Genomic DNA, 12557 nt, shown 5'->3' with positions numbered 1-12557 from the left:
ACTTGCGCAGCCTGAAGGCTGTAATTGGACAGAGCGTGGCGAAGGGGGTTACGTCACTTCCGGGGTGGAGATTGCAGCTGGTTGACCAGTGGGCTCTGCTGCAAGCAGGTAGGAGCTGGGTGTCAAGGGGCGTGGGGTCTGCACCCAGCAGAGGAGCATAGGCCTATTCCAACGCTGATTCTTGGCCGAGTGAGGGTTCCCGGGATGTGTAAAGGCAGAGCGAAGGAGGCGGGCTCCGAGACGCGCCGGCCGAGCTCGAGCTCGCGAGCCGCTTTCCTGCTGTCTGGAATCCCCCAATCCTGGAGGGAGTTTCGGCGCAGGTCCTCACCCTGGAGCCTGGCTCTGGCGGTTTCTCTTTGCGGAGCCTTCGGCTTTGTTGAGCTCTTAGTCTCGGTTTGCGCGGGTGGAAATGGGAGTATTGAGGCGGCAGGACGCCCACGTCCCGACGAGTGAGTGTTCTCGGCTTGTGCCTGTTCTTTCTACACCGCCTGGACGGGACCCTATCAGGGCCACAGAATATGGCATATGCTGTGTCATTTAGCCAGAGCGTGTGCAAGGCATGACCAAGAGTTACGCACTACTGGCGGGTTGCACTGTAGCTTGGGGTTAGAGAATTCGGATTAGCAAGGGAGATCCCAGTTTTCCGAGGCAGGCGAGAGTGCCGACTCTACAGCATTCCTGGGAATGGCTCTTGGAGATGTCTCACTGAGATCCTTGGTTACTCTGCTGCCTTCTGGTTGTGCGATTTTGGCAAATGTCTTAAACTCTTATCGCCTGTGTCCTCAGCTGCAACTTTGGAAATAACACATCCACTCGTAAAGTTGTCACGCATAAATGAGGTTGCACGTGGAAGGTAGCCAGCTAGTGTCTGGCAACATGGGGAGGCTTCCAGAATAGCAGTTAACTGAAATTTATGTAGTCCTAACAAGGGTTGCTTTAAAGGAGGCATTATAAAAATGGATATACATAAGTTGTGTTTTGCTGAATTAGTCTTTTTTTTTTAAGTAAACAGGCACAACTAATTTATTTGGAATTTCTTTGGGATCATATATTTTAATCCATTACCTTGGCCAATGGGGTAGGTTGGGGTTCTTTTATTGTAGAAACTATAGATTCTGAAAAGACCATTTTTGCTATTGGGTGTTTGTTGTCATCATTTGAGGGCTTTAGATCGACTAGGGACCTGGTAGAAACACTAGTACGATAGTTACCAAGTGCTACTGTATGGCATATGCTGTGTCATTTAGCCACGAAGGAAGTACTGTTTTCAATCCCTTTCTACAGATGAAGAATTGAGGCTTGGAGAAGTGAAACGATGTGTCCAAAGTTGGAAAATCTAAGAGGACAAAAACGAAGTTAAAGGAGGTGTATTGGCATAGGTAGAATGCACCAGGGAGGGGGTAGGAGGTGATTGTGGGATGCTAGAAAACACCAGAATGAATGGATATTTTCTCTTGGCACGGAGTTTCCTACTGGCAGAGAAGGGCAGTTGTCTTAAAGGCAAAAGCCTGTTTTATCTGCATGTCCTCGGCTAAGGTCAGCACAGCTTAGGTTTTGCAGTGAGGTTTGGAACCCTGCTTCCCTGAAGTAATGGATTCCTGATGTGCTTTGCTTTAAAAGAATGAGATACTCTACACAAGAGTATGCAAGCCATATAAATGCATGATCATTTCACATTTAAAAGATTCTTAGCTTTATAAACCGATCTGTTTTAGGGTTATTATAGATAACACATTCCTCTAGTATACTTAAAATACTTGTTTTATTCAGGTTTGTAACTCTGCATAAAAGGAGCTCTGTGCACTAGTCAAAAGCATGAAATGTGCCTATCCTACATACAGTCTTTTTTGTCACCATTATTTAAAAACAATAGTTAGTATTCATTCAGTGTTATGTGCAAAACACTATGCTAGCATTTGATTGGACCATTCAGTTCTCACAATAACCCTGTAAAATGGGAACAATTGTCTTCATCTATAGAGAGAAATGGGCTCAGAGATAATAAGAAATTTACTCAAAAGCACAGAGTAGGAAGGGCAGAGCCAATTCCATGTCACACTCAAACCGAGTGCTTATCTATGATTCATTCCTTCATTTAACAGATATTTATTATTATTTTCATTGGCTTTCCATTTTAATGTAATCACACACTTATTTCTTTATTTTATGATTGTCAAGGACCTGCTGTGGGCCAGACTCTGAGATGTGGGGGATACAAAGATGATTGATTAACAGATATTTATTGAATACCTACCTTGTACTAGCATTGTCCTAGGTGTTGGGTATTACAATCATGGCCAAAACAGACACAGACCCTGATCTCAAGTTGCTTGTAATTATAGCAGGGGAGCTAGATAGTAAACAGAGAATCTCAAACTATTAATTGCTATTGCAGTGCATGCTATGGAGGGTGGTAGAGGTTCCTACCAGAATGCATAATGGGGTTGCCTGGTAGTGGGAGGAAGTAGGGATAAACAGTAAAGGCTTTCCTGAGTAAAGAAACATTGGGTTGGCCAAAAAGTCCATTTTGTTTTTTCTGTCAACTAAAAGACACATTTTTCATTTTCACCAATAACTATTGATTTGGATATTCTGAGTATGTGGACTGTCTCCAGCTGTTGGCTTCTAGTGGGTAGAGGCCAGGGGTGCTGCTAAACAGCTTCCAATGCACAAGACAGCCCCACAGCAAAGGATTATTTGGCCAAGATGTCACTAGTACCAAGAAACTTCATAAACCACTTTTGACATGTTTGATCAGTCACAGCACCTTCTCCATACACTGCACAAATCTTTTTTTGCGTTTCAGTTGCGTTTTTACCTTTCTTGAGGTAATAAAGCATAGTATTCTGAAAATGTTGCTTATCTTCTTTCACCTTCAATTTCAAAATGGCTGTACAAAAATTCACTAATTTGGTAATTTTTTTTAAACATTGTATTTCATCATATTTGTCTGTGGTTTGCAAAATGATTTAACAAATATTTTTTAGCCCCACTATGGTCCAAGCCCTAGGATACAAACATTATGTATAAAGACACTCTTTCCTTATTTTGTGCATAATTTAGTTAAAGTTTTATTTGCTAACCACGTAAGATGCTGCAATTGTTTTAGCAACATTATTATTTAACATATTTGTGTAGCTTCTACTGTGTGCTAGACACTGTTCTAGGAATATAGCATCTGCAAACAGACATGGTTTCTGTCCTGATGAAACTTAAGCTCCTGCTGGGTCTGGAGGACGGAGTTGTAGAGGTAAGCAAGAGTCAGACCACGCAGGTCTCATCCATGCCAAAGATTGGGGCTTATCTCGAGAATGGTGGGGAGCCATTGAAGAGTTTCAGTCACAGGAGTAGCACCAGCAGATCTGTGTTTATTTTTCATTTATTAAATATTTATTGATGATGCTATTACAGTTGTCCCATTTTCCCCCTTCATCCCCCTCTACCCTGCACATCCTCTCCCACCCACATCCTCCCCGTTAGTTCATGTCCATAATCATAAGTTCTTTAGCTTCTACATTTCCCATACTATTCTTGCCCTCCCCCTGTCTATTTTCTACCTACCATCTATGCTACTTATTCTCTGTACCTTTTCCCCCTCTCTCCTCCTCCCACTCCCCTGTTGCTAACCCTCCATGTGATCTCCATTTCTGTGGTTCTGTTCCTGGTCTAGTTGTCTGCTTAGTTTGTTTTTGTTTTTGTTTTAGGTGTGGTTGTTAATAATTGTGTTTGCTGTCCTTTTACTATACATGTTTTTTATCTTTTTTTTCTTAGATAAGTCCCTTTAACATTTCATCAAATAAGGGCTTGGTGATGATGAACTCCTTTAACTTGACCTTATCTGAGAAGCACTTGATCTGCCCTTCCATTCTAAATGAATGCTTTGCTGGATAGAGCAATCAATCTTGGATGTAGGTCCTTGCTGTTCATCACTTTGAATACTTCTTTCCATCCCCTTCTTGCCTGTAAGGTCTCTTTTGAGAGATCAGCTGAGAGTCTATGGGAACTCCTTTGTAGGTTACTGTCTCCTTATCTCCTGCTGCTTCTAGGATTCTCTCCTTCATTTCAATCTTGGGTAATGTGATTATGATGTGCCTTGGTGTGTTCCTCCTTGGGTCCAGCTTCTTTGGGACTCTCTGACTTTCCTGGACTTCCTGGAAGTCTCTTTCCTTTGCCAGATTGGGGAAGTTCTCCTTCATTATTTGTTCAAAGAAGTTTTCCACTTGCTGCCCTTCCTCTTCCCCTTCTGGAACCCCTATAATTCAGATGTTGGAACGTTTAAAGATGTCCTGGAGGTTCCTGAGCCTCTCCTCATTTTTTTTGAATTCTTGTTTCTTCATTCTTTTCTGTTTGATTCTTTCTTTCTTTTTTCTGGTCCACTCCATTGATTTGAGTCCCAGCTTTCTTCCCATCACTATTGGTTCCCTGTGCATTTTCCTTCATTTCACTTAGCATAGCCTTCATTTTTTCATCTAATTTGCAACCAAAGTCAACCAATTCTGTGAGCATCCTGATCACCAGTGCTTTGAACTGTGCATCTGATAGGTTGGCTGTCTCTTGGTTGTTTAGTTGTATTTGCTGTGGAGCTTTGAGCTGTTCTTCCGTCTGGACCTTTTTTTTTTTCTTTTTTTTTGGTCTTGTCACACCTGTTACATATGAGGGGTGGAGCCTTAGGTGTTCACCAGGGCAGGCAACCCAGTGACTGGGTTGTGACACTGTATGTGGGGACGAGGGTCTGAGGGGGAACAACGGCCCTTGCTCCACTCTCTGTCGGATTTCAATCCCTTCTGCTACTTCTCCCATGCAAACTGGGCCTTTCTGGTGCTAATTCCTGTGTGGGTGGGCTTTTGTACATTCTAGGACCCCATGGTCTCTCCAACAAACTCTCCTGTGAGGCTGGGAGTCTCTCCCCGCACCTCAACTCCTACCAGTATTTTCAATCAGTGCCCTGAGACTCTATTTCCTGGTGCTGGGACCCTGGGTTGCGCTCAGTGCCTCACTTCACAATTGCCGCCTTGCTGGGTCTGCCTGTTGCCCCCTCTCCCCATGCCCGGGGTCTGCCAGCTGCCGCCTGTGCACCCAGAGTCTGCCCACTGAGGTTTTGTGCGCCCGGGATGCCTTACGCACCCGGTCCCACTGCTCTTTGTGCCTTCACCCCTCTCCGCCTGGCTGCCCAACTCTGCCCTGGTACCAGACTGGATGAACGTGTCTATTTTAACTCCTTGGTTGTCGGACTTCCGTACAGTTCAATTTTCTGTCAGTTCTGGTTGTTAATTGTCGTCCCTATCTTGCGAGGAGGCACAGTGTGTCTACTTACGCCTCCATCTTGGCCAGAAGTCCAGATCTCTGTTTATTAAAGATCCTTTGGCTCCTCAGTAGAGGCAGAAGTTGATCAATTTTAGGGCTATTTCAGAATTACGATTAGAGGGTCTTGGTAACAGAACATATGAGGTTCTCCTGTGGGGTGAGAAGGGAGAGGAAAGTGCCTGGGCTAATTCTTCCTTTTCTGGTTTGTGCATCTGAGGTAGGAGGTCCTGGAGGAATAGCATGAGTTCAGTTTTAAATGTCCTTAAGATAATATAAGTAGAGGTGCCACAAAGGCAGTGGTATAGGAGGATCTAACCCTTAGAAAACAGGAATGGGCTAAATCTCTAAAAAGCTCTTGTCAGGGATGAATATTTTGCCTGATATTGAGGGACCCCCCCCCACCAAAAAGAAAAAACAAGGTGGCCCAGTAGAAAACGTGGAATGTTCTTCACATTTATGTAAGGGGAAAGTTAAAAATAAAATCTCCTGTCAACCTAGAAAATGGTCTCTACCAATGTAGAAAGAAAGAAAATAATTCTACTTTGGAATAAATATTAACCCAGAATGGGATGCAACACAGCCTAATCTGCTAATGAGATTAGAAAAACAAAAAAGAAATCCCATCATTTACAATACATTACATAGTGTCTTGAGATTAATGGTAATTTATCCTCTGTAAGAAGACCTGAGGGCACCAGTTGCCGTCTGTTCTCCTTTATAGTTCACTCTAAATTCACCTGGTAATTGGAGTGGATGTCTGTGCTAGTTAATTGTCTTTATCTGAAGGAAAAATAGAAAATCTGTAATCTCTTAGAACAGTAGTCATGTAACCTCCCAGGGTGACCAGGAGTTGGGGTGCTGTCTTCTTTGATGTTTATTTACATTTAAAAGAGATGGTTTCTAGGCTTTTCAGAAAAAGGTACCTGGGTTTTATCATTGGCTAGAGTTCGTTTATTTAGCCTTTTAGAAGATTTGCATACTTATCAAAAGGACAAAGGAAGGAAATAAAAATACTAGGTTTTGAAGTGCCCTAGGAAAAAGAAGGGAGAAAAAAAGATCTCTCCCTTTGGCGACTGGGAGAATTCTGCTTTTAAAATTACTTACAGTGTAGCAAAATGTTGAACTGGAAAGTGCACAGTATGGGGATTTTTTCTGGAGATGAGTTTGAAGTGAGTTCTCTATACTTGTGCATGGTTAGGATGCCCTCAAGTGGTCAGATCTAGCCCATAATGTCTTTTCATTGACTTAAAGAAAAATGTTACCAGTGGTTTCACATCCTGCTGGGTTCCAGCCAAAACTCTTGTCCCTGGTAGTCAGTGCTTTGAGGACTTGTCTTGTTCTCTTTCATGTCACTGATGCCATTTCTCACACCCATTCAGTTGTACACATAGCAGCCCTTTTGTGACTGGTAATGGTCTGATTTTAATGGGGAAATGAACTCTCCATTAATCTATCCTGGAAGGCCATAAGCATGGGGATGGAAATGGAGATTGGCATGTAAATTTACCTTGAAAACTTCTTGCCACCACCAGCGTGAGTTCAGCCAGTTCCTTTGAATTCCATCTGAGTTATCCTTCCCATCTTAAATTCACACTAACCTGAGACTTGGCCACTAAAATGCTCTTTGGAGGGAGAGGTATGCTGATGGCAGCCGAATTACTTGAACATTGCTAACCAATGGTTTGAGCTTACTTGCTGTAGTTTGCTCTTATTTTGTTAAGTAAGCACATGGTTGTACTAGGAACACTAAGTTTTGAAGTGAAATGTAAATTCTTCCAGGTTTATGTGAGTAGGACTTAGCAGTTGTTAAATTGGAAATTGTGTTAGTAAACTACTATTATTTCAAAATTCTCTGAATATGGTAGTATAATCCAGAGTGGTTTAAAATATTAGCTACAATAAGTGAAGAAAATTACAACAAGTTCCCATTAAGCAGTGAGTTTATTTACATTAAGTTATCCCATAAAAGCCTTTGTACTCTGTTCAGGTGATAAGAACTGAGTTAGGGATCTGCTCACCTCCAGACTGTATCAGGCCCTTCCTATTTAAGCTGCAAGTAAGCATTGGTGTTTTTTTTTGTTTTGTTTTATTTTTTTACATGATCCCCTGTTTAATGCATGTAAGAGTTAAGAATGTGGGCTTTATTTAGAGTCTGAATACTTGGTTCAAATCTGTTTTGCCATTTGCTTGCTATGTGACTTAGGTGCTTTTATCATTTAGCAAATGGAAATAACTATCATACCTTCCTCATAGGATTGCTGTGAGGATGAAATAAGATCATGGGTGTGATGTTTGTAGCCCAGTGTCTTGGCACATTGCAAACACTAAAAAGGCTAGTAGTTGTTATTAATATTTTTTCCACAATAGCCATAAATGGTAATAGGCTAAAAGTAACCTTCCCTTTAGTTTGTTTAGTAATCTGTGTACTAATATTGTTTTAATTAATTGTCATGTATGTTAGAAAGAGTTACAAAACAGACAAAAGATTAGTTATATTGGAAATAAAAATGTACTTTGGTTTGAGGAGTTAGTATTTATAGTACTTTGTACTGCATTCAAAGGAACAAAGGATTGTGACATTAGGCTTCATAGCACTGTGTAACTATAAAAAGCATCTGAAAGCAGCACATTCCTTCTTTTCCTGTCATTTTCCAGGTCTTTACAGAGGGTGAGCTTCTTCTCTCATCTTAACCTGGAGATTTACAAACTATGACAGTAAAATAGTCTTACATACCTGTGTGTGCACCTTCCAAGAGCCCAATCCAGCACCTTGCACAAAAGAGTTGTAGTTTTTGCTGACTGCTGACTCTTTGAAATAGCAATTGGACCCTGAAGTCCCAACACCTGAGTCACAGAGATAATCATTCTGTGAGGGAGCCTGAGGTGTTAAAGGTGGTTGGTTTGCTGATTTCTTAATATGCTGTTCATTTGTTCATCATTCATTTGGCAACATTTATTGAACATGTATCCACTTTGTGCTAGCACATTAGGCCACCAAAGAGAGACCACGTATTGACTGATCAAGTACAATCGAGTTGTCTACAAGTTCTGGCAGGAGGCACCAGGCAATTCTGGGCTTCCTCCTTGATCTTGTGGAAGAATATTACACTGTGTAGAAGCATCTCAATTAATGAAAATGGGAATAAAAAAGAGAAAGTCACTTCATTGTTCATTGGTAGATAAGGAGAGGTAAAGAAATTTAAACTAATTAATTCAGCTTTCCATTAGTGCCAGGCACAGCAAGAAGATTGATTTATGCCTTTTTTCTGTTCCTTCTCTTTACTTTCTGACATTACCTACCATCTTTCTAGCTAGAGAACCTAGCAATTGTAGTGACAATATCTGTTATTTATCTGGGTCATATTAAAATCTTAGCAGCCCTGATCAGTGTAGCTCAGTGTGTTGGGCATCGTCCCACAAAGCAAAAAGTCTCCAGTTCGATTCCCAGTCAGGGCACATGCCTGGGTTGCAGGCCTGGTCCCCATTGGGGCGCTTGTGGAAGGCAGCCAGTTGGTGTTTCTGTGTCTTCTTCTCTTCCCTCTCCCAAAAATAAATAAATAAGATCTTTTTTTAAAAATGAAAACTTAACATACATATCCTTATATAATTCTTCCTGCAACTGTGTAACACAGATATTAGACATATTCTGCAGGTGAGGAAACTGGTTGAGATATTAAGTCCAAAGACACTTAGCCTGATTACTGGTTTGCAAACCAAGGTCAACCTGGTTCCAAAGTCAGTATACTGTATTAATAAACAGTTGAAATTATTATTCACACCTCTCATTTATATTTCAATAGAAAGATGGTAGCTGGCAACTTATTGAAAAAGCAAGATAGACTTAAATTTAAAAAGATACTACTTAGTGGAGGAAAAAAACACGGAATGATAAAAAACAAAATTTCATTCTGTATTGTGTCAGAAGGAAGAAGGAAGCTGTGGCTGGACAACTGTATCAACTGTCATGAGGCCAAGGGAACTGGATAAAGGGAGGAAATGTGAATTTATACAGGAAGAAAGTTTTGCAATCATTAGCATCTTCCTCCCCAACTTTAAGGATAATTGCTTTCTTCCTCTTGATATTTTTAATTTAACTTTGCACAGATAAGATCTTACAAGGCATCTTCTAAAAGACCCTAAATGATACGCAGTATTTGATAAGTAAGACATTCAGATAGGAAAATTTGTGACACATTTCACTCTGATTAGGTTTGTGTTATTGTCAGAATATTAATTTCTAGCAGTAGAAAAAATTTTATTGGACCTTGGGACAAGGGAGAAGTCTTTGGTATGGCAGAGTGAGGAGGTTGGCAAATCTCAAAAAACTCAACTATAAAACAGGACAAAATTGTCAAAAGTAACCATACTAGAGGTCTGGAAATTGACCAAAGACATACAACAAATGGGGAAGCATTTATTCAAGAAAAAACTACTGATCAGCCCTGGCTGGTGTGGCTTGGTGGACTGAGAGCCGCTGGCCTATGAAACGAAGGATTGCTGGTTTGATTCCCAGTCAACCTGGATTCCACAACTTGGGTTGTGGGCCAAGGCCCCAGTTGGGGATGTGTGAGAGGCAACCACACTTTAATTTTTCTCTCCCTTTCTTTCTCCCTCCTTTCCCCTGTTTCTAAAATTAAATAAATAAAATCTTGCAAACAAAAGAAAACACTGATCATTAATTAGGTAAAACCAGTGAGAATCTTAATATTCCTGCCTGGAGCTGCTTCCATCCCTTCACCTCAGCTCATCATTCTTGCAGCCCTTTGACCACAGCAGGGCAGGCGGTGGAGGCCAGCAATCTCACTGTTAGGGAGGCCAACCACTTGGAATGGAGAGAAAACAAAACAAAACGTCATGCCCAGCAGCTTTGTCATTAAGGGTAGCAATGTTGATTGCAAGTGTGTGGTGAAGGCTAGTGGCTTTGCTAGTCTGAGGATGTGTCCCTAACTGCAAGCATTGTACCAGTGGACTAGCTAGGAATTTAACACATCCTGTAAGTGAGCCAGCCTACACCGGCTTAATAAACTATCACACATCCTGGATGGCAGGAGGGAAGAAAATAATAAAGATCAGAGTGGAAATAAATGAAAAAGAGTCTAAGACAACATCACAAGATCGATGACACTTAAACGCAATGAGAGAAATTACTCATTACCAACAGGGAAACAATGTTATGATTAATAGCTAACTTTCCACAAAGAATGGCATCAGGACTTCCAGGCCCTGTTGGGTATGTGAGGTGTGTAGAAGTTGTCCTTTCATCCTAACAAGTAAAAAGCTGAACAAACTGAAAAATCAACCATCTTGTTTTAGATCCATCAGTTGAGGTCACAAGCACAACTGCTGCCCACCCCCGCACCCCCACCTGCACCATTAGAATGACAGGCAGGTGCACAGAATCACAATCTACTAGAGCAGAAGCCTGGGGTAGGAAAAGTTGACAAATTGCCAGAGGCTCAGTGTGGACAGTCTGAGAGTTAAGAACTTCAGAGGAACCAGTCAAAGGAGGGCCCACACCCTTGTGAGTTTTACCTCTTTTACCTCCAGGAGCTCTACCAGGCCTCACAGTGAATGCTGGAGAAAAAGCCCCTTGTGCTTGGGAGGAGGGGGAAAGTAACAATTTTGAAATATGTCAGAGCATCCTGTCCTGAACAAGGCCTCCCCTCAGGAGAAACTTTTCTGAGAGCCTAACCTGCCTAGGGACAGGGAAACACCTAACTCCACCTCCTTCAAGGGAAAGCCGGATAACTATGTTAATTTCAGACAGAACAGATTTAAGAGTAAGGAAAGTGATCAGGAATAAAGAGGGATGTTATATAGTGATGTCATATAATGATGTCATGTATGTTACAAAGAGTTATAAAACATGTGAAAGATTAATTGGAAATAAAATGTACTTCTGGCTCGAGGAGTTAGTATTTAGTACTTTGTACTGCATTCAAAGGAATGAAAGATTGTGACATTAGCTCTCATAGCACTCAGTAACATATATTCCAAAGACATAACATTTCTTAACGTGTATGCACCAAACAATAGTGTCAAGGTATATGAGGCAAAAACTGGTGGAACTATAAAGAGAAGTAGATGAATTTACTGCTACAATTGCAAAAGTCAACACCTCTGTTTCAGAAATGGAGAGATCTAGCAGGCAGAAAATCAGTGAGGACAAAGGAAAGCAGATTATTATATGGAGGGGCATAGGTGACAGTCTGACAGGAGAGTCACAGCTGGGTGGTCTAGGAGATGGCTGAGAGGAAGGAGGGGAGAAGAGTAGTGAGGAGCAAAGATGACCCCACTGCCCCCTTGAGCCTGTATATGAGGGTCGTGGGAGGGGGAGCAGCACTGCTGCAGAGGCCTGCAGTGAAATCCATGTGCTCAGAAGGAGCTGGACACTGTTGGAGTAAGAAGGTGAAGCAGCCATTCAGAGTAGAGGTTGAAGATGCAGGGAACTTTGCTGATGACAGACCAAGAGGACCACAGGGTTTCAGAATACGGGAAGGGGTAGGAGATGGGGTCAGAGCAGAGTGCACAAAATGATTTGGGATTTGGGAGCCAGGGGCTGCCTCAGGAGGTCTGGACTTCCTGTGGTGACTGACCATAAGGGGCATTATGAGACTGGCCCCTGTCGTTTCCAGGCAGATGTGGCAGGTTGGGCACTGGGAGGGGCTGGGGCTGGGAGGCCTTGCTGGGAACTTCCACTGGACTCCTGCTGACAGGTTGGAGGGAGGGTGGTTACTCATGACCCTGTGGGTAGAGGATCACCACCATGGTGGCTCATTCTCTCTCAGTAGACAACTAGAGAGATCCTCAAGGGTTTCAAACTTTAGTCCCATTAAAATCATCAGGGAGTCAAGATTCTCAGGTCTCACCCTTTGTGGTATTATCAGTTTCAAAGGTCTGCATTGGGTGAGGCCCTTGATTTTCTTTTTAAGGTTTTATAAATTTATTCATTATTTATTAGAGAGGGGAAGGGAGGGACAAAGGGAGAGAAACATCAATGTGCAAGAGAAACGTTGATTGGTTGCCTGTCCAACACCCCAACCAAGGACCTGGTCCACAACCCAGGCATGCACCATGACCAGGAATTGAACCAGCAAGCCCTCACTTTGCTGAATGATGCCCAACCAACTGAACCACACCAGTCAGGGCTTGATTTATGTTTTAACAGGTGCTTCTCATGCAGGTAGTGATTGGACTACAAAGAGTAACATAGTTCTGAACCAGCATGTTCATAAAATATATCAGGAAGTGAG

The 12557-nt window shown here is 42.1% G+C and overlaps 1 protein-coding gene across 1 annotated transcript in view; it reads left to right on the top strand.

Annotated features, from left to right (window-relative positions):
- Window positions 1-204: 204 nt before the first annotated feature.
- Window positions 205-12557, top strand: part of DHRS7B (dehydrogenase/reductase 7B) — an 83200-nt gene continuing 70847 nt past the window's right edge. The window contains exon 1 of the mRNA XM_036034505.1: window positions 205-449. Within this exon, the coding sequence (XP_035890398.1) occupies window positions 205-449 (245 nt within the window). The remainder of the gene's footprint in view (window positions 450-12557) is intronic.

The sequence above is a fragment of the Phyllostomus discolor genome, chromosome 8, assembly GCF_004126475.2.
Source record: "Phyllostomus discolor isolate MPI-MPIP mPhyDis1 chromosome 8, mPhyDis1.pri.v3, whole genome shotgun sequence".
Lineage (NCBI taxonomy): Eukaryota > Metazoa > Chordata > Mammalia > Chiroptera > Phyllostomidae > Phyllostomus > Phyllostomus discolor.
This window is presented reverse-complemented; position numbering and strand designations above follow the sequence as displayed.